The sequence below is a fragment of the Pelodiscus sinensis genome, chromosome 1, assembly GCF_049634645.1.
Source record: "Pelodiscus sinensis isolate JC-2024 chromosome 1, ASM4963464v1, whole genome shotgun sequence".
In the NCBI taxonomy this organism is placed as follows: Eukaryota; Metazoa; Chordata; order Testudines; family Trionychidae; genus Pelodiscus; species Pelodiscus sinensis.
The window spans coordinates 8,185,598-8,208,151 of NC_134711.1; the positions used below are offsets into that span (position 1 = coordinate 8,185,598).

The 22,554-nt window shown below is 41.9% G+C and overlaps 1 protein-coding gene across 27 annotated transcripts in view; it reads left to right on the plus strand.

Annotated features, from left to right (window-relative positions):
• LOC112545341 (uncharacterized) overlaps positions 1-22,554 on the plus strand; it is a 292,857-nt gene that overhangs the window by 179,288 nt on the left and 91,015 nt on the right. For 12 of the 27 annotated variants that reach the window (XM_075925813.1, XM_075925828.1, XM_075925820.1 and 9 more), the window contains exon 1: positions 1-22,554. This exon is cut by the window's right edge. The exons of the other annotated variants lie outside the window; for them this stretch is intronic. In XM_075925813.1, coding sequence (XP_075781928.1) covers positions 9,956-11,569 — 1,614 coding nt within the window. In that variant the 5' untranslated portion in view covers positions 1-9,955 and the 3' untranslated portion in view covers positions 11,570-22,554. 27 annotated transcript variants of the gene reach the window in all.

The window sequence follows — 22,554 nt, forward strand, 5'->3', positions numbered from 1 at the left end:
TTGTGGGTGTGATTTGTATCTCTTAGTGATCTTTTGAATATTATAAGACATGATGCTTGTAATTTTATGTTAGCAACTGTCTAATTTCTGCTCTTTAAAATACATTGACTGTCATTAGATTTCTTTATGAGGATATTTTCATAGCTTTATAAAACAACAAATTCCTTTTCTTTTACACTTTTTTAACAAATGAGTATAAAATATCACAGGCCAGATTCTGATCTCAGTTCCACAATTGCAAATCGGAGTAACTTCATTGAAAGGAACCTGCTTCACATTTAGATGAACAGAACAGCCGTTGTAATCTGGCCCCAAATGTATTTGTTTGTTTGTTTGTTTTAATTATCAATATAGTAAAGATAAATGTTCATTCTGAGATATTGAGACTGCCAGCACTTTCAGTGTTAGGGAAAGTACAATGCTATAAATTAGTGAGCAAATTCTTGAGACTCTGTAGGAGTGAGATGTTTCCAGGTAAGTAATTTCAGAAGTGTGGGACTTTCTGATACTGTATGTTCTTGTTGTGCACTAACTGTAAATACAAACTGAAAATGCAGGATCGGCAGCATTTAATTCTGAAAGCTGTTTCTCTCAGATTATAGAAATAGTTATTGATCCATAGTTGTAAGTGCTAGTTGTTATGGCTGTGTGAAGAACAGTATGTTAACTATCAAAACTTGGAAAGTTTTACTTGGATGGTATTTGAAATAGAAGTGTAAGGAATGTCTCTTAAATGCCCTCAAGTAATTGTACTCTCCTTATGTCTATGCAAGCCATTGCTCTGGGGAGAGGAAGGAAGACCAAACGGAAATCCTTCAGATCTTGCTATGTTTATATTTGCAACCTCGCTGGCTGCATTTGGAACTAAGCCAGAAGTCTTTTGATTTGTGAATTTCTGTATTTTTATTTTATGGGACAGATTTCTGGAACTGACCTCCTTCCCGTCCATGTCTTAGTTTTAGCATGGCTTGTAGATACGAGGCACTAATTGTCAAGTGTTCTGCATAGTAGCAGATCCAGATATCCCAGCTCTGGATCTGCATATTGGAGTGCATCTTGATGGCCAGGCATCATCTGCTGGCTGGTATGGTCAGTATGTCTGTAAGGAGCAAACAGCAGCAGCAGTTGTGTTGGGGAAGGGAGTGGCAGAGAGCTTGCAGTAGGCATGATGGGAGACCCTCCCTTCACCCTTAAAAAAAAAAAAGAATCTTGCTAAAAGTTTAAAATAATCTGGTATATTAGAAACATCATGGGACAGAAGTGGGAACTTCAGAAAGCTCAGTGTGAGATTTCCAGAAGCTCTCAGTGTTGGCCTGATACTGCTTTGTCTTTAATGGGAACAGCATTAGGTCAGTGCCAAATGTTTCTGAATATGCCCTTCTCCGTCTGTTGTTCTGAGCATAGGGAAGAAAGCGTGAAACCTCAGAATAGCTCTCTGCTAGTTATGTGCTGTGCGATCCTGGGCATGTCACTGCTTAGTGCCTCAGTTTCCCCATCTGTAAAATAAGAATATTTACTTCCCACTGCCTTCCTCTCAAGGATGTAGCAAAGCTTAATTTGTTCTGTAAGTATTGTTATAAAAAAAAACAGTCTCTGAAATGACTGTAAGAATTTAGTATACAGACCGAATATAACATATTGGTGACAAATTGATAGCTATATCACATTCATATTGAAGTCAATGAAAACACTTGGATTGGCTTCAGTGATGCAGGATTAGTCCTTAAAACCATACCTAATTAGAAAGAAGACTGGAAAATTACTATTTAAGTAATAGGTATTAAAAGAATATGATTTCTGGAGTGTAATCCCTAATTCTCTATGTTACTGTGTGTTATAGTTGTAAATTGACAATATTAGTTTAATTGGGCCAGATTCATCATCAGAAAATTTAAGCCTTGATCTGGCAGTATGAGAGTGGTGTTTAATAATTAACTGTTTTTAAAGATGGTTGTTTTGTGTGTATTCCACTGTTTATCAAATAGTGTGGCTTTTTGTGGGGTAGACTTCATATCAGCATGTTCAGCCAAAAATTGTGAATGTACTAACACGCATTTACTACAAATGTCACAAGGTAACAGAGATCAGAGATTCAAGCACTGTAGGTAAACAAGGTCATATTGTTCCCTCTTGTTTTGTAAGAGTTGTTTTTGTGTCTAATGCATTAAGCAGTGAATTCATTTTTTAAAAAAAGTTTACTTTTTTGTTTTTACCATCAATATTGCAGATAAATAAATGCAGTTAGGGAGGAACTATAGTCTTGCGATTATGGTACACGACTGGGCATCACTAGGCTAGCTTTTTAGTCTACTTCTGCTACTGGCTCACTTGTAACTTGCACCAAATTGTTTAGACTATGTACTTCAGTTTCCTTGTGTTTAAAATGTGGACAATACTTGGATTGCTCACACAGTGAGAATTCACTAACAATTCTCATGCTCTTTAAAATCCTCAGGTGGCAGCTGTTGTAGAAAAATATTTGCAAGTGTTTCTTTATAACAATCTACATTTTATAATGGAACTACACTTTTGTAATAATATAGAATAACAACATGCCTGCAGAGGCAGCTCCTTTTTCTCTAGCACCTATCGCGATATTATCAAACAGTTGAAGCATGCAATTCTATATCCACCTAGCAGCTTTTGTAGAGGACTTAAACTCATTAGCTTCTCTCTCAGGTTCTCAAAAGCTTTCAGAATTCTTTCCTTTTAGATCTCTCTTTTAAATTAGCACTGTTTGGAAAAAGAAAAATAATTTCAATTTTCTTTCAGAATTCAAAAAATTTCTTACCAGTTCTCATTAAAACTTTTAACACTATTCTTCCCAATCTCTTCTCACTAAGATGGTCTTGTTACCCTCCTCCCTCTGCTGAGTCTGCACTCTTGGTCCCATTTTGATTTTTGTATGTCAGGGTCAGTTCTTGCAAGACCCTGAGTGCAACTTCCAAGATATTTACTGCCCTCTGCTCCTATTATTATTATTAGTAGTAGTATTACCATTAACTGAGAGTACTCAGCACCATGTGGGAGCCTGGTAGATGCAAGACCTTGAGGGCAGAGATATTTTCTAACAGCAGAACTTCACTGAGATGTACTTTTATTATATAGTCCATAAATGGAGATCTTTGTATTATACTTTATTGTTTATACAAATTATATTGAAGTACACTCACACGCACATTAGGGAATATTATGGAGAACTAAGATTACACTGAAATTATTAACATAAATGAACAAAGCAGGATAGCTTCCTCTTGCTTTTTTCCCCTTTGCACTTGTGTTTTGTTCATTTGATTACGAATTTGTAAAATTCAGTAATTTTCCTAGTTTGATTTGAATTTTATTTGAAGTTCTTCTTTGATATATTTTAGCCACTATTCAAATGTTTGATGCTGTAAAAAATAAAAAAGCATGGCAAGTCCCAAGAATATTTTTAAAATTACTTTTAGTTGTTAAGGTGTACCACATACTGCTGCTTCTGTATGGCCATAACAATTGCTTGACGGATATTTTAGGCCACATTTTTTACAAAGTACTGCAGAGGACCATTTGTTCACTTACATCTGTTTATACGGTTACTGAAATTGCATACATAAATCAAAGGAGAAAGGACAGATTCCTAAATGCCCATTTTACACATTCAGGGACCTAATTTGCATGTGCACCTATGGCACTTGTGCATTTTCGCATATAGTGAATGGGTGTCTAGTTTTAAGAAGTTAACTCTTTAACTGAAGGTATAATATTGTTTCATGTTTGTCTTCATTTAGGGCCTGATTTTTGACACCTTTTATTATGGAGAGTAATACCTTATTCTAAGTGAAATCAGTGATTTGAATGGACTACTGATGGAGTAAGGTATTGTTTAATGTGAGAAAGGTAGCAGCACTGGGCCTTAAACATTAATTAGTTATATATTCCCCCTAAATTTGTTTGTTTCAGAATTATTCAGTCATTTAACAAAGAGTTGAAGATGAGGATTATTAAGCAGGAAATTTTAAAAAGAACTCTCTGTGCCTGATTTGATTTATTGCCTGGCTGTTTTTATCCCTCTGTCAATGTAAAGGGGCCTTAAAGTGGATATAAACTATGTTTATATCCAGAGTAAAGCCTTTACATTGTAGAGCCTTAGTATAAATGGCAGTCAGGCCTTTTTGAATGTATTTTTTCAACATTTTAATTTCAGTTAAAGTTTAAATATCAGATTATCAAATTCATACTTTTAAAGATCAAATCAGATGGAAATTACAGGATTTTTATTCTAGAGCCTTGTTTCTCAAACAATGATTGATGACCCCTCAGAGTCACAAAAGGCAGTTGGGTGTTGCAAGATATTGAAAATGTTTGTTACAATTATAAATCAAAGAAAATAAGATTTCCAGAATATTTTTTGGGTGGCCAAAACCTTCAGTGTTTGTAAATCTCAGAGGGGGAGTCATGTTAGTATCTAACTTTAAAAACAACTTTAAAAAAAACCCAAGCAGTCCTTTGGCACCTTAGAGCAGTGTTTCCCAAAGTGAAAATAAGGGTTCCGTGAGACAATTCCATTACAATAATATTTTATGATTTAAAAAAATTAATATTATGTGCTTTTTGTTTTAAATATGTGCAAGTAAACTAAATATTGATCTCACGGCCTTGTTTAACATTTGTTTATTATTATCCTTACTTATTTGTGGTCTATTTTTTCAGTTCCATATATTAGACTCTTATTAGGAGTTTCACAAAATTCTTTCAAGTTTAAAAGGGTTCCGTGTCCAAATAAAATTGGGAAACACTGCCTTAGAGAATAACAAAAATATATGTATATTATTATGAGCTTTTGTGGGCAAAATCCACTTCTTCAACGTTTGGTGTATTAATTGTAGTTGTACTATAGAGTTATGCATTTTTATAGCTGATACATTTAATTATAAAAAGTAAGTAAAATCTGTAATGTAAATGTGCACATTTTGGTCTTAAAATAAGGGATTGCCAACCAAAAAAAGGTTGAGAAACAGAGTTCTAGACCATAAGCTTGAAGCATTGGGGAATGAGTCCATGCTACAGTTCTCATGGAATTTTAAATTTTTTCCACATAGCTCTGATTCTGCAATACCAACATAAACAAAGATTTGAGTGAAGTTGGTGTGCGTTTTCCTTGTGCCATGCATGCAAATTCAGTCCCTGAAGCATTAATCTTAATTGATCAGCCTGGTGGGACTGTTAAAACACTGATTTGAACACTGGACTGAGCCGTTGATTGACTGATCTCATCTTCTAGAACGCTGTTGGTGAGCGACTACACTAATCCTTAACTGACAAATCTGATTGCAGGTATCACATAAAAACCTGCCATCTGCAGGCGCTAGGCACACTTTTCAAATCTCACATTTTTCTTGTAATGTTTGGGTATGTTGACTTTCAAAGCACGTGAGAGCCTGTGCAATAGTTTGCCGCCAGAACAATCTTTCCTGAGCTATGATTTCCAGATCACCATGAGATATGCCGCATTACTTCATGTTGGCTTTTAAGATATCTTTATAAATTTTTTTCTGACTGGCAATAGAGCATTTTCCACAAACAAGAAGACCATAAAAGGACCACCTTCAGTATCCATGTGTCATCCACCCTCATAACATGACTAATCCAGTGAACCTGTTCAGAAGCATTGCTTCCATGTCACTCAACTTAAGGACATTTGTGTTTGGAATTTTTTCCCACCAATTCACATGGACAATCACAGCGTATATGGAACTGGTCATGTTTGAAAATATGCCAACGATATATGGTCCATGACTCCAAATCATATAGCACAATAGTCAGAATCGCTGCTTGATAAACTGCTACCTTTATATGAAACTCCTGTTATCAGAAGAAGTGGGCTGGGCCCACGAAAGTTCATGATACCATCTACATGTTTTGTTAGACTATAAAATGCTACCAGACCATTTGTTGTTTTTTAAGTTTATTCTTTATATGAAGGTTAACATCATGGTCATTCCATAAGAGTATAGCCAATCTTTCAAAGGCAGTTCTAACTTTGGCTAGTTGAGCAATTACATTGTCATCCGCATTTATGCTGGGGGATAGTACATTTCCAAGGTAACAGAACTTGTCAACAGCCTTACAAACAATATCAGCAACTGTTATCACTGGAGTGCTAGTCTCTTTTCAAACAGACTAAGACATAAACCTCTGTCTTCTTGAGGCTCGCAATGAGTCCAAACGGCTAGTTTTCGTAGCAATACTGTGAAAAAGCGCCTGTGCATCCTCAGCTGAATGACCCAGTAATGCACACAAACAGGATGTCATGGATAGTTGTAGTGAAGACATTGGTGTGAGCCTGAAGTCTTCAAAGGTTGAAAATGCTATGTTCAGTTCAGAACTGAATGGGTATGCCCAGTTTGCAATCCTTGAAAGCAGCTAGCAGAAGACTCGAGAAGCAGATACTAAACAGGAGAGGAGCAAGGACACATCCTTGCTTTGTACCATTTGATACTTCAGAAGATACCGATGTCTCTCCATTGTGAAGGACGTGATGCTACATACCATCATGAAAGGAACAAACTATACTGATTAATTTTTTCAGGACAGCCATTGTGACCAAGTACCATCTAAAGCCCGTTTCTGTTGACCATGTCAAACACCTTGGTCAGGTCAATGAAAATCATGTAGCCATCCTGATGTGTTTCTTGGATCTGTCCAGATATAAATATCAAGTCAACAGTGCCTCAACTGTATTTTCTCTCTCTCTCTCTCTCTCTTTCTCTCAAAAAAAAAAGTGGGATTGTGTGCTTTGTGTTCTTACAACTGTACTGCACTAAAGCAAAAGGTCATACTGATCTGCAATAGAGTTCACTAGTACTAAGTGAGGTGAGTAATGAACTGAAATAACTTTTCCAGAATTTGTTTTCCCGTCTGAGGAGCTGGGAACTGCCTCTTGGAGATTTCAGGGAAACTCATTGTCCACTTAAACCTTTGCAGAGGAATTTTCCTTTTGACACAGCCCTGCTAATTATGTTGTTAATCTTTCAATATGCTTTAATGTTGCTTCCTACTCCCTGTGTTTTTTATTTTTCTTTTGTTTTTTTCTAAATTTCCATCCCTAGCCAACCTTTCTTGCTCTGCCAGGCAAGCTGAACTAGTCTTAATGCTGAGCGTTTTCAGAGTGGGAATTGACTGTTGTGGTGATATTCTCCCCCCCTAAGCTTCTGTTGTTTGTCTGGTTGAGCCCCTTGAAGTTCATGTGTATAAAATATATGCATTTTGTACTTCTGTAGCATTACATTTGGGATATCTTGTGTCTATGGACTGCACTGCTGCTTGAAGATGAAGATGTTCAGTCGCTTTGATACTTGTGGCTCTCACATTCCTGCTTAATTTCCATTTTTCTTCTTGTTCTGATTGTTTGGGCAGTTCCCGATTTATTAGTATTTATTTAGTATTGTTGCCTATTGTAACTAATGAAAGTTACAGACAGCTCTGTTGTCAGTGAGGATTGAACCAGAAACTTTCAGCACCGATGCCTAGGCTTATAGCTGTGAGAAAGTGATATTCTTTATAAGTTATTAGACCAACTGGTAGGAAACATAATTGGAGGAGCTATATTGCTGTATTATGCTGTATTTGAGTTTCATATTCCCAGTTCATGGGCTAGAAATTTGACTGGTCTTTTGTCATGTTTTGTTTTTGTTTTCTTTTCTTTGAGCTAGTATTTGCATTTGGTGCCACTTGTACTAAAAACTTTACAACAATGATTTTCATCAGTGAGCTTTCAATATGAATATGATTGGAGTTGATTGTCACTAAAATTCCTGCCACGTCCCGCTGCTTCAAAGCAACATGAGAATGAAAAACGGCTTTCTGTTCACTGAATATGTTTCTTTTTTATACAGGATTTGCCTCCTACAGTGATGCGATTATGGGCCTGGGTGACCACATTTAGTACAATGTGGCCTCCTGCTGGGGGACTTGAGGGAATATTTTTGCTTTTAGATACGAGTACCTGTTAGTCAGAGAGTGACTCACTGAAACCTGAGGAAAAGTGTTTTATAACCAGATACCCATACAAATGGTAATTGCACTCAAATCATTCTTAGCATAAATTATTGACATTACTCATCCTTCTTACCCTTTATTAAAATGAAAAAAATTCAGTATGTCTTCAGAATAGGAAACTGACAGACACATTTAGTTACTGATCCTTTTCTAGCTTGTGTAATTTGGCTAAATTTGAGTCTGACTTCATATAATTTAAATCTGAAGATACTGACTGCTTCTAAGAAGAAACTTCATTTCCAGACCACTTGTCATATTCACCAGCTATTTCAAGGTTCCAAGTGCTCTAAACCAGTGTTTCTGAAAGTGTTTGCGGAATTACTTTGAGAAACACATTAACTGTCTGCCCTGGTTTTTTAATTTATCGGCGCTGTGACCACAGAACCTCATGACTCCTGTTGGCTTTGTTTCATCCTTTGCAGCCAGTGGGAGCCACGGGAAACGGCATGGGCCTGGCCACCACTTCCAGCTGCTCTGCTTAGCTGCAAGGAGCAAAATGGAGCCAATGGGAGCCGCGAGGCTTCGTGGCCGTGGTGCCGGTAAATAAACAAACCGGGGCAGCCAGTTAACGTGTTTCTCAAAATAATTCTGCAAAACACTTTCAGAAACACTACTCTAGACAGAGCTAATACTAGAATAAATAGGGGTGCTGTGCAGAGAAGAGCATCCTGGGAAATGCAATTCTTTTGCTCTTTTTCGAGTGGTCCCTGTGGGTGCTCCATTCTAGTTCCACTCTAGGTGTTGGGTCTGTCCCGATGCCGCTGGTCGGAGGATTTTACAGACGTAGTTGGCCGGACCGTGCATGTGCATTTAGTGCCACGCGCCGGTCGTGCACTTTCCAACAACGCGCGGTCCGGCCCCCCGCCAGTTCCTCTCCACCGTCCTCGGTTGCTGGCAGAGCTCCCTTCTTCTCTTTGGAGAAAGTTGGTTTCTGTGGAAAAAAAGTTAAATTTAGTGTTTTATTGTTCATAGTTAGTTAGTTATAGTTAGTTAGCTTAGAGTTCCTGTTAGTTGTTCAAAAAAACAAATTTATTCTCTTATCTATTTAACGTTCTTCTAGTTTGCTAAATTATTAGTCATAGTTTATAGTCAGTTTAGTAAGGATTTCAGTGGGATCCCTGTTTGTTCCAGACCCACCATGCCTGGTTTTCCAGGTTTTAAAAAGTGTTCCCTGTGTAGGGACACAGTGCTGGCCTCAGACAGCCATGCCGCCTGTATTCGGTGCCTGGGGGAGTCACATATACCCCAGAAGTATGTCCACTGCTCGAAATTGACCGCGAGAGCACGTAAGGACAGAGAAATGTGCCTTAAACTAATTCTTTTTGATAAAGTGCTTCAGCCTTCTGATGGCGCACCATTGGACCCTGCCGCGGCTCAAAAGAGTAGAGCATCATCCCCCAAGGCTCTGGCCTCAAAGGAGAAGTGAGCTTCTCCTGCTCACTATTTACCTGCTGCCCCAGTGCCCAGAGTCAGCCAGAGGGATGAGCCGGGGACTTCGGGGATTGGACCACACCCTTCTAAATCCGCGGTATCACCTGGTCCCAAAGCACTTGTGCCGCCAGCACGTCATCCGCACCGGCAGTCGAGCATGGACAGAGTGCGGCACCGGCACACTGACATCACCCGGCACTGGACATTGCGCCAAGGAAGTCCCGCTACGTAGCACCCAGCATGGTGCTGTGCCTATTGGCACTGCAAGCAGCACCGCAAGAACAGCGAGAGGCGGCACTGCAATCGGCACCGTGAGAAGCGGCCGTAGCGGCACCGAGGGCAGCACCGCAAAGATCATGCCAAGCGACACCGAGTACGGCACCACGGAGGGAGCACGAGGAAGCACCTGACACGGCACTGGCACCATTATTAGAGATGACCTCAGCATCGTCGTCTACCTCTCAGTCGCCGGTTTTGATAATTGATGAGCAGATCCATCCACCAGCTGATGGGCAATCAGATGATGTCTCGGAGGCAGCTGCCACTATGGTTCCCACAAAGGCGGCCAGGAAATCAGTACCGCAACTTCCCTCACTCTCACCATCCCCAGTTTTCTCACTGGAACCATCCCCCTCACCCCAGCATGGGCGTTCCCCATACAGGAGATCTCACTCAGAGCAGGAATCTTACCACAGACACGAACCCCGGTCTCCACAGCGTCGATCTTCCTCACGTTATGCCTCCCGTGAGTGCAGACCTTCTTCCCCTCACAGGTCCCATTCATCGATCCACTCTCTCTCTGCAGCTTATCGCAGTAGACATGGGAGCTACTGCTCGTCCAGAAGATCATCTCCTGCATATTCTGACCAATACTATGATCATCACTACACGTCTCATGGCTGTAGGAGGTTTCGCTCGCACACTCACTTGTGCTGCTGTCATTCCTCATCGTTTCACCGATATTCACCACCATGGCAGGTCCAACAGCAAACCCAACCATTACCGCTGCCTTCTAATGTCCCTTCGGAGCCAGAGGAAGGGCAGATACCGGACACGGACGATCAGCCTCGAGAGGCTTCTCCAACAGACCTCTCTTCATCCTTGCCCGATAAAGTGGTATTCGCAGGAGATACCTCTCCTCTCGATGATGCGCTGCAGTTTCAAGATCTTTTTAAGAGAGTGGTGGAATCTCAAAAGGTGCAATTGGCTGAGGTTCAATCGAAACAGTACAAAGCTGCTAAAAAATTTGCACCCTAGGCACCAATCTAAGATAGTGCTTCTGATCGACGAGGCCATCCTAGAGTCAGCAGTGGAGATTTGGGACACCCCAGTGTCTACCACACTGACATCTAAATGCGTTGACAAGAAATACTTCATGCCATCAAAGGGATTGGAATTGCTTTTCACCCACCCCCAACCTAACTCCCTCGTGATGGACACGGCCCTGCAAAGGGCAAAGAATCCCCAAATAAAGAATACGGGGGCGGATAAGGAGGCAAAGAAGTTGGATATATTTGGCCGAAAGGTATATTCATCATCCACGCTCCTCCTTCGTATCACTAACTATGCAGCATTGTTATCAAATCATAGCTTTGACAACATAGCTAAGTTGGGTGAGATTGCGCAGCGCATGCCAGAGTCTGATAAGATGATTCTATGGGCCATGGTGCAAGAAGGATATGCGTGTTCCAGGGCAAGCCTCCAAATGGCCATGGATGTAGCTGACATGGCAGCACGGTCTATAGCGACCGCAATAGCAATGAGACGATCCTCCTGGCTAGTAACAGCAGGTGTTCCAAGAGAGCTGCAGATGAAAGTCGAAGATCTGCCCTTCAACAGGACCAAATTATTTGCTGAAAAGACCAATGAGGTCCTTCATATGGGCAAGGATTCCCGCACTACCCTGCATACGCTCGGCATGTACGCACCGCCCTTTAAGCGTAGGCGGTACTTTCCCTTTCAAAGAAGGTATAACTATCAGCCACGCAAACAGCAACAGCCACCATTTGACCAAATGCGTCTGAGGCAACGACCCCAACACAGACGTCCTCAAACATCATGCCCGACCAACCCAGCATCCTCCAAACGACAAATTTGACTTCTTGTTCGGGGGCTTGCATGTACCAATCGCTGTAACTAATATCTCCGGCACCTTACCTCTCTTTCACCATCGTCTTCGCCCTTTCTATCAACAGTGGGCCGAGATAACAATGGACAGATGGGTTTTAAAAGTCATAAAATCAGGTCTCACGATTCCCTTCACTTCCATTTCTCCCACACACCCACCTACCCCATCCCTCTTCAGAGACCCATCTCACGAACTCCTCCTGCGACCAAAGGCCTACTGCCTCCTCACCATCAAAGCAATAGAAAGGGTCCCAGACCAATTCAGAGGAAAAGGGTTTTATTCGCATTACTTCCTAACGCAGAAAAAGACGGGAGGTTGGAGACCCATCCTCAATCTTCGCCGGTTGAACCGTCATCTTCGGAAATAGCGTTTCAAGATGGTAACTCTTACCACAATAATTACATCTCTCGACACAATGATTGGTTCACAGCCCTCGACCTGCAAGATGCATATTTCCACATCACCATTCACCCTGCTCACAAGCGATTTCTTTGATTCGTGATTGCAGACGAACACTTCCAATATCGTGTTTTGCCCTTCAGTCTTGATCAGCATCCAAGGTATTCTAAAAAATGCTGTCTGTAGTGGCGGCTCATCTCCGCCGTCTAGATGTGGTAATATTTCCATACCTCAACGATTGTCTGATAAAGGCCACAATGCAACAAGAGGCCCTAGACATGGTGGCACTGGTCAAGCATACGTTCGGCTCCCTCGGGCTCATAGTGAACAAGCAAAAGTCAACGAGAACTCTGACACAAACCATAAAATTCATAGGAGCGATCCTCGATTCTCTAGAGGCCAGAGCATACTTACCCTTGGACAGATTTCAGACAATTCAGAACCTGATCCATGTGCTCGTCGAAGCTCCAACAATATTGGTCCACACCTGTCTCCATCTGCTGGGGCACATGGCGGCTACTGCCTTTGTCGTTCCCTATGCTCGACTCCACTTGCGGAACTTCCAACACTGGCTAGCAACTGTGTATATACCTGCAAAGCACAGTATTCACAAATTAGTATTCATGTGTGCCGTCTCTCGTTCGCATGTCTCTTCGATGGTGGACAAAAGCAAAAAATCTCATGACAGGAGTTCCTTTCCAGAGGCCACAACCATCCATTCAAATAACAACCGATGCTTCTCTTATTGGCTGGGGCGCTCACATAAACAGCAGACGCGTACAAGGCAAGTGGTCCCCCACCGAGAGGTCTCTGCACATAAATCTTCTAGAGCTAAGAGCTGTTTTTCATGCATGCTAAGCACTTTCTACCGCACATAAGGGGCACCTCTGTCAGAATTCTCACAGACAACGTAGCCGCAATGTACTAAATAAACAAACTGGGAGGAGCAAGATCACGCTCCCTGTGTGCCGAAGCGTTGTGGGTTCTGGAACTGGTGCATATGGAACAACATCACTCTAACAGCGTCTTACTTACCTGTCACCAGCAATGTCATTTTCCCCAAGATCACGAATGGGAGATAAGAACGGACGTACTTCAACAGGTTTTTCGCAGATGGGGAACTCCGGCAGTGTACCTCTTTACCACTCCCGGCAACGTGAAGTGTCCCCTCTTCTGCTCCAGAGCACGTATCGGCAGAGCTTCTCTCGGCGATGCCCTCCTAATCATTTGGAAAAGGACGCATCTATATGCGTTTCCTCCAGTGATCCTCATCCCCAGAGTATTGCAAAAAGTCAAGACGGAGGCGGCAACTGTCATCATGATAGCATCGGCCTGGCTGAGACAAACGTGGTATCTACTCTTATACAGGATGTCGCTTGCACCACCCTGGCCCCTCCCCCTTTACCCGGACCTTCTCTCACAAGAGAGGGGCGCTCTCCTACATCCCATACTGGACTCATTGCATCTGACAGCATGGCTGCTAATTGGCTCAGGGATGGAGAGACCCTTTGCTCAGACCAGGTTAAGATAATACTGGTACACAGTAAGAAGTCTTCCACACAGAATACTTACCTAGCAAAATGGCATAGATACTCCCAATGGTGTCTTCGAAACAGCATAGAACAGCAGACAACTCCATTACACTGAATCCTTGATTATATGGTTCACTTGCAGAGGTCAGGGTTTTCCCTTTCGTCCCTAAAAGTACATTTAGCAGCTATTAGTGCTTTTCACTGTCCCATGGAGGGTTATTCAGTATGCAGCCATCACATCAAAGAAAGATTTTTAAAGGGTTTCATGAATCTGTACCCGCCTCGAAGGCCCCTACCTCCCTGTTGGAATCTGGATCTGGTGCCGGATACTATCATGCACCCTCCATTTGAACCTGTCGTGACTGTTCCACTCCAAATGTTGACAGTGAAGTTAGTTTTTCTACTTGCTATCACGTCAGCTCGTAGAGGTAGCGAATTGGTGGCTTTGATGGCATCACCACATTTCACCTCTTTCTCCAAGAACTCGGTTACGTTACGTTTTCACCCGGCCTTTACACCCAAGATCTGCTCCTCTTTTCATGTAAATGAACCCATTGTTCTTGCATCCTTTTATCCCAAACCTCATTGTCACGAAAGGACGCTCTGTTATATACACTCGACGTTTGCCGAGTGCTGTCTTATTATATATAGAGAACGCATCAATGGCGACAGACAGACTTTTGGTTTCCATTGCACAGAGCTCCAAAGGCAAAGCACTGTGTAGCCAGCGTATTGCCAGACTCATTGGCCTTTGTATCTCCACCTGTCATGCTATACGAAACAGGCCCCTTATCACACAACCGACTGCCCACTCTTCAAGGGCGGTAGCGACCTCCACGGCTTTTGCCTGCAGAGTTCCCCTCAGTGACATTTGCTGTGCAGCTACCTGGTCTTCCAGCACTTCGTTCATGCAGCATTACGCAGTAGTACGACATTGGGCCTCAGACTTGGCAGTAGCTTTTGCAGTGCTATCAGTTGCAGAAATGCATTGACCCAGAGCACACACAGCAGCTACTGCTTTACAGTCACCCAGAGTGGAGCACCCACAGGGACAACTCAAAGAAGAAGAACTAGTTACTCATCTCTGGTGCAGCCGGTGGTTCTTCGAGATGTGTCCCCGTGGGTGCTCCACGTCCCACCCTCTTCCCTGCTCCGGGCTTTCTCTCTCTCTTTATTTCTTGTTGCAGACACCGAGTGGTGAGAGGAACTGGCCGGGGGCTGGACCTTGCGTCGTTGGAAAGCACGCAAACAGCGCATGGCGCTCCACACGCATGAGCAGTCCAGCCGACTACGGCTGTAAAATCCTCTCACCAGCAGTGCTGGGACAGACCCGACACCTAGAGTGGAAATAGAGTGGAACACCCACGGGGATACATCTCGAAGAACCATAGTTACTGCACCAGAGGTGAGTAACTAGTTCTTCTCATGAAGCAAAATTCTGGCTTCACTAGCACTGCACAACCATTGTTGTGTCTCGTAAACAGCACCTTGGCTCTTCAGAGTGGTTGGGCAACTCTCCTTTCATTTGTATGTTGCTGTTAGTCTCAAATCTCCATTCTTGAGTGTTTGCATGTTAAACTCTAGCACAGATAGAATCACTTCTGCTGAGTGCTGAATGCCTCATGTAAAGTTCTGAGACCCCCTCTACATGAAGTGGAGTATATATGATAATGGTGATAAAAGGTTCAGGATCAGGTGATATGGTGGCAGTATTACAGCTGGAGTGGGCTAAGCTGGTAAAATTTTAATTTGGAGACGACGACAATCTTTCGCCTGGTTTAGCATATAGTAATGAAGTAACATACTGATGACTTTAGAAGAGCCTGTCTGATTTAGTAGACAAATAGCAGGAGCACTAAGTGTGTACCTGTCAAAGGTTGCTGCAATATGAATGTAACTATATGGCTACATCTAGACTACAAAGGTAGTTCGAAAAAGGTTACACAAATTGTGGTTCTCAATTTGCATATCCTTTTCCACTTTTCTGTCGAAAGAGGCTTTTCCAAAATTTGGCGCATCTACATTGTGCCAAATTTTGGAAAAACCTGCTCTTTCAACACATCCCTTCTTCCTTGTAGAATGAGGTTTACAAGGGTGGCAAAAGAGCGTGTCCGCTTTCCCAAAAATTTTTTTGGAAAAGCGGATGCATTCCTTGGACGTGGCATTGCTTTTCTGGAATACCTGCTTCAGTTCTGAAGGCAGCAGAAAAGTAAGGAATGGAAATTCTGTGATCCTTTTAAAATAACCTTGCAAGACACCTGCAATTCTCTTTTGGGTAAGGGCCCCATATTTAAGAAACATTCTCCCCCATGAAATCTGTCTAGTATGCGGTAAAAGCACACAAAAGACCAAATTTCACAGGTGCAGGGAGGGGGGAGGAGACCAGATTTCATGGCCTGTGATGCATTTTTCTTGGCAGTGAATTTGGTAGAGCCCTAATCATGAGTTCTGTTCCCAGTGCCATAGAGATGCTGCTGATTTGCTTGCTTGCATCTTTTTGGACATAGATAATTATTTTAATGTGAGAACAAAAATTATTGCATATTAATCAAAGTATCAGAGTAGGAGCCAGCTGAGCTAGGTTCTGTTTCTGGCTCTGCTGTTAGTGTTTGATTTTGGGCTGCATACCTTCTCTGCACTTGGATTTTACCATTTTTCTAGAATAGAAATGAAAGCAGCTATGTAACAGGAAATTGCAAAACTTTATTTAATTAATGTTTTAAAGGGCTTGGAGCACCCCAGAAAACATTTATGGAAGTGCAAAGTGAAAAATAAACTAAAAACAATGGGCCCAATTCATTGCTTATGTACACTTGTTAAGGTTACATCATAGACATGTAAAGTTGATGAACATTGGTCAGCAGGTGGGATTGAACCTGTGACCTTAGGAGCTAAAGCCATGTGCTGCCACACGAACTCCAACTGGCACTCTGCTAAGAATGTAGTGTAGTTTTCACTCTCCCTTGTCAGCAGTCTTGGTGCCTCTAGGTTACAGATGTTTGGCCTAATGATGTCTAATACACCTGTCTTACCAATGTACCTCATTAGGTTATAGTTTTTTCTATGAATCCTTCTAATTTTCTAAACTACGATTATATCATTCTGGACTCTCTAAAGCAGCAGTTCCTGAACTGTGGGTCAAACCAGAGTGGGTTACCAGGGCTGGTGTTAGATTTCCTAGGACCCAGCATTCAAGCCCAAGGTCAAGCCCCACTTCTCGGGGCTGAAGTCAAAACCCAAAGACTATAGCCCTGAGCTGTGGGGCTCAGGCATTGGCTTCAGTACTGGGCAGCTGAGCTCAAGTTACAGCTCTGCTATCAAGAGCAAAAGCCCTCAAACTTTGGCTTCACCCTCCTCCCCAGTGCATTGGGGCTTGGAAATCAGCTTTGACCCTCATATCTGGAGCAACAGGACTCGGGAATCACCCCTCCCCTTCCTGAGGTTGTGTAATTTTTATTGTCAGACATAGTTGACTTGTCGCACTTGGGTCATGCAAATCCACACTATGTCCCTGGCAAAATTTTAATTGCTCAATGGTGTGCCCCCACATCTCCCCCTCCCCACCCCTCTGGAGGCGCTCCCTGCATCCTTCCCCCTGTAGGCTTGAGTTGCCCCTGTTGTCAGAAGCAGGTTGTAATGGAATGAAGTTTGAAAAACCCTGCTCTAGAGGTACCAGATACTCTTTTATAAGAGCTGATTCAGGACCCGCTCTAAGCACATGAGTAGTCTTGAAGTCAAGGTCTGCTGGACTGGGGCCTTTCTCTTCAACATAATAAATTGTGACAATTCCTTTAAAAAAAGGAATAAAAAATGTAGGTCAGTTATAAAAAATCTGGGTGTAGTCAGTCAGAATTTACTGCCGTGGTGTCCAGACAGGTCTCTGGCTCTGTCAATTAGGATAACCAGAAGGCTGCTTGCTTGTGTGCTCAATGATGTGGGCTCGGTGACCACCACCGACCCCGGGAGTGTCTCCACAGACCACAAATCAGATAAGGATTAAAGGTGCCTGGCCAGGTTTATTATTAAGTGAAGTACACTAATAGTTGTCAGTAGACTCTACTGAATCACTACATACATGAACTCATAAAATGGCCTCAGCACAACCTGTGGGAAACTCCCACTGCCCCCCAGCTGGACAAAGACTGTCTCCCTAAGACTCCACTTTATATACAGGTACAAACAAGTTACACATCACTCCTGATATGTCAGGTTGCAACCCTCTGACGTTGTCAGGTTACCACCCATTGTCCTGTATCTCATGGTGTCATTAGATCATCTCTATCCATCATGCTGTCATCTTAGACCTTTTCCTGAACCTGGGGTCTATATGTGTGGGGAGTGTGTACCAAGGTCTTTTTTAATGAGCTGGTGGTACCGTGTGCATTCAACGTCTGACCAGTACCACTTACTGTATTGCAGTCGGTACCTAGCTCCAATTACTGTTCTACATCTGGACCAATTACCAATTAGTGTTTTGCTCTCTCAGCCCTGTTTGTGCCAAGTTCTGTGAGCAGGCGCCTGCCTCTTGCTCACATCTTAGCTTTGCTTTATGTTAGCCATGTTTTGTCCATTGTTAGCTAGGCCAGGCCACAGGCTTCAGACCTTTTGGGAGTTTTTGCGCAAAACGGATCCGTCTATACTGCTTGCTTTTGTGCCAAAACCTCTTGTACAAAAAGCCTCGGGCAGAGAATATGCTAATGACAGCGCAATAAATGCTAATGAGCACTTCATTAGCATACTCTCTGCTGGCAAAAACCAGCAGTGTAGACATAGCCTGGTACTGAAATTCAAAATTAACAGGAATTTTCTCTAAAGTTGGATGTGGTTAAGGATATTGGTCAAAGATAAGTAAACAGTAACCTGAAAAGGGCTATTTTTGAAATGATTCTGTCTGTTTAGGATTATAAGAATTTGTTTAGAAAATAATAAAACATTTTCATCTTTCTCTTAAATTGACTCTTTCTTTGAAATTATTACATTGCAGAATGTTTAAATTTTTTAGAGAAATAATTCAGACATATTAAACTCACAGGGCAACTTTCACAGGGCAACAAGAAACTTTGGGGAAAATGTTTTACACAAAAATAAGGGACATGATCCTGAAATCAAACCCACAAGTATGGAACCATGTGCAACCCCTCTACACACACACAATTAAGACTGCCAATTTTGGGTGGACATATTGCTCGAGGTTTCATTACATGGCATAATATTTAACTAAAGATTAACCTGTAATTTCTGGAGAATATTGGATAATCCTGGAGTATTGGAAACCCTGCCTCCAGTATGTGAGAGGGGTTGGCCAATATTTTCCAGGGCCCTGTCAGCCTTTTTTCAATTTTAATGAATTACTTTGCTATTCCTAGCGCAACTTCAAAAATTGTTGCCCTCAAACATTCTATTCTGCCTCAATGCAAATAAAAGGGGTCATCCCAAAATCAGCATTATGATTTCATTGTAGGGTCAAGTAAACAGTGAAGATTGATCTTGGAGAGAGCAAGCCTTTGATCCAACACACATAGTTTTAGTAATTGGTAACGATGAGTCACTGATCAGAACTTTCAAAAAGTACTTGTACATTCAATTGGAGGGGATGGTTTGGATCACATCTCTAATAGTTAGCAAAAGTGATTAAAGGAATTTATGTGTCAAGAGAAGAGATGAAGCTGTAGAAACTTAATTTTTCCCACTCTCATCAATCCATAAGAAGTCTCTCATCAAACCATAGGAATATGGTGCTTTGTTTTTTTGATTTCACATACTTCTCTGGCACTGCCCCTAGAGTGCTGAAGATTAAAGCCCCATTCTTTCACCTCTGAGAACTTTGGTTCATATTAATCTTAAATCTGTGAAGTGCAAGGAAATGTATTGTCTCTTCCCAATCCTTACTGGATAATTAATCACATAAGCCAATGCTGAGAATGTTGGCTGTAATTGGCAGTGACACTTCATGGGAGTTCCAGCTTTCCTACAGCGGGGGTGGGGCAAGCTAGAGAGACATTGGCAGAGCTGTGCGGAAATGGCACTTGTAAGATTATTGATTAATTGTAGCTCATGTCATCAGAGCTCCTTACACTGTTAAGCATGCAAACATGATGGAAATCTGTAGGAATGTGAGTTAATGAAGTAATAATGATGGATGTTTGCAAAATGTTTTAAAAACAGTAAATGATAATCTCTCCCAAATACATCCTCCTAATCTCTGTGAAGCAGTTATTGTCCCCATTATACAAAAGAGGAAACTGAGGCACACAGAAGGTAAGTGAATTGTCCAAGGCGCATAGAAAGTGTCCCAGCTGGATGCAGCATAGGAGAGTAAATGCTATTTGATTAATTAAAGTTAAAGGTTATGTTTAACTGGTTAACCACTTAAATGGTGGGCGGGCTGGAGTGGGCCCCCTTCAGCAATGGCGTTCATGGCATGCTGCTCCAATCAAGCCAGGCCCACCACAAGTGGGGACTGCTCCCGCCTGCGACATGCTGCTCTGGCTGGTCCAGGCCTACTGCAGACAGGGACTGCTCCAGCTGGACTGGAGTCTCCCTGCCTGTGACATGCCAGACCAGCCCACTGCAGGCGGAGGCTGCTTGAGCCCCTACCAGTTAAACATAGCTGGTAAGCATCTCCTTTACCTAGTGATGCTTAGTGGTTAACCATTCATATCCCTAATGTAGCATGGATCAGTGTAGGAAGTAGAAAACTGGCATTCAGGAGGTCTGGGTCCCATTCCCAGCACTATTATGCCCACTGTGTGACTTTAGCAAGTAACTTAACTGATCTGTGCTGTGGCTAAGGAGACCAAGGTATAGCACAGGAAGACAGGATCACAATGATGGCTTTACCACCTTTTTGTTCCCTTTTTTTGTGTTGACTGTCAGGCCAGTCTCAATATAAGAGCAGAGTGAAGATTACTCAAACGCATCAGGTGCTAATGGCCCTAGTGACCTGTTTATCAGTTTGGTGTCAAAACCCAACAAATAAAACCCCATCTCAAGAAGAATGTTGACTCTGAAAAGGGAGAAGTGCCAGTAATTCCATGAAGTCTACTGTTGATTTGTGAGGGAGGAGCTCAGGTTCTGGGATGGGAGTGGGCAGCAATATAAAACTCCTGTAGGAATTTTGAGAACTGCAAATGGTAAAAGTGTGAAGTTTTATTTTTAAGGATTCAGGAGTTTCTATTCCTGTTCCTACACCTACCTGTGCCTTTCCTTGTGATGCTGAAATATTGTGTGAAAGACCCCAGATTAAATAGAGTGGTTGAAATATTTGTGCAGTATCCATGGACATGTTGAAAGTGAAAATCATTCATAATTATTATTTGATACACTTTACATCTGTCTGCTTTAATGGGGTTCCATGTAATGCTCAGGGTTGAGGAAGGACAAAAGGCAGTCCCAGTCAATTATCAGAGTTCATGCAAGATGTCTGATTGCCTGGAGATTCAATCCAGGGGGGAAGTACAGTGAAGGAGCTCATGGGCTAGTGTGAAATAACAACACTCAGTCTGATAGAGCTGCATAAGGCAAAGTGAATCCAAGTAGCAGTTAGCAGGCCATGGCTTAGACAAGACCAGAAGGGATGCTGGAATTTAATATTAAGTTAGTAGCCAATCTGGGTCAAGCCCTTGTGACCAGGTTGCAGAAAACTGGAAGTTGATTCACTCAAGTCTCTGAATTCCCCAGTACACTAGTGCACTGGTGTGCCATGGTAGCCAATCTTGAAATCTCTATAGCTCTCAGTCCAAGAGCATTTTCCTGACTTTCCTTTTCTCCAAAAGCATATGATTCTGCTTGGAATGTACAGTACATGTTCTGCTGTTCCAGTATTAGTTTGACTAACTATCTCCTATTTATAAGAAATGCATAGATTGGTCTTTGCAAGGCATTTATTTCCCTAGGCAGATAAACAAAGAAAGGTTTGTGAAATTTCTGGTTCAACAATATTTCCAAAAAGCTCCGTCCCACCTTGCTGTTGTTTCTGTTGTTGTACTTTGCACTTGGTGACATCACTGGTGACAGCTAAATGAAGTGTATTTATTGTTAGATGTTCTTTGACCAAGGATGTTGATTTTTCCGAGCAATCAAAATCATGGAACATAGCCAGTTGTATGCATAAAGCTGCTAATCTACTACAGTACAGTAATTTCATCATACACTGAGTAAAAAGGGATGGCAGATTTAAAGAAACAGGAAATATACAATTAGAACAAAATTGAAAAGTAGTTTTACCTTTTTAATTTAACCCCAAAAAACCCCTGAATCGCCAAGATAGATTTAAACAGCCACTTTCACTAAACTAAATAAATCTGCTTTTATAAATCAGACCTTTTCTTGCTAAACGATTGTTCATATCACCTAAGATTAATAAGAAGAAGAAATAAGACTGTGTGCTTATATAGCCTCTTCTCTTGGAGGATCTCAAAGTTCTTAATTAAAGTAGATGGACTGATACTTGCACAATGCTTGCTTCTGCTTCAGCTGAAATCAGTGGTAAAATGCTCATGAATTTCAAATAGGAACCCTTCAGCATGCTTAAGGAGGGTTCAGTTTCTGCATCACTGTACCTTTCCAGCTCATGCAAAAGCCTCTATCTGCATCTGGTTATCAACTGGCCAAGCGGGTAGATGGGCCAAAAAAGACTTTCCTTTTTTGTGTGTAATCCTTCCTAGGCTCAGGGAGTGTTTTGGCCAAAAAGAGTTCCAAGGGGTGTGGTTCTTACGAAACTATACTGTCTGTGCATGGAACTATGGGATGTGTAAGGGTATGTCTACACATCAAAGTTATTTCGAAATAGCCATTATTTCAAATTAACTTTACTAGTATCTACACAGCCAAACCGCTATTTCAAAATAAATTCGAAATAGTGGAGCACTTATTTCGAATTTGGTAAACCTCATTCTACGAGGAATAACGCCAAATTCGAAATAGCTAATTTGAAATAAGTGCTGTGTAAACACTTATTTCGAAATAGGGGGCCTCCAGCCTTCCCAGGGTGCCCTGGTGGCCACTCCAGCCTCAAACAAGAAC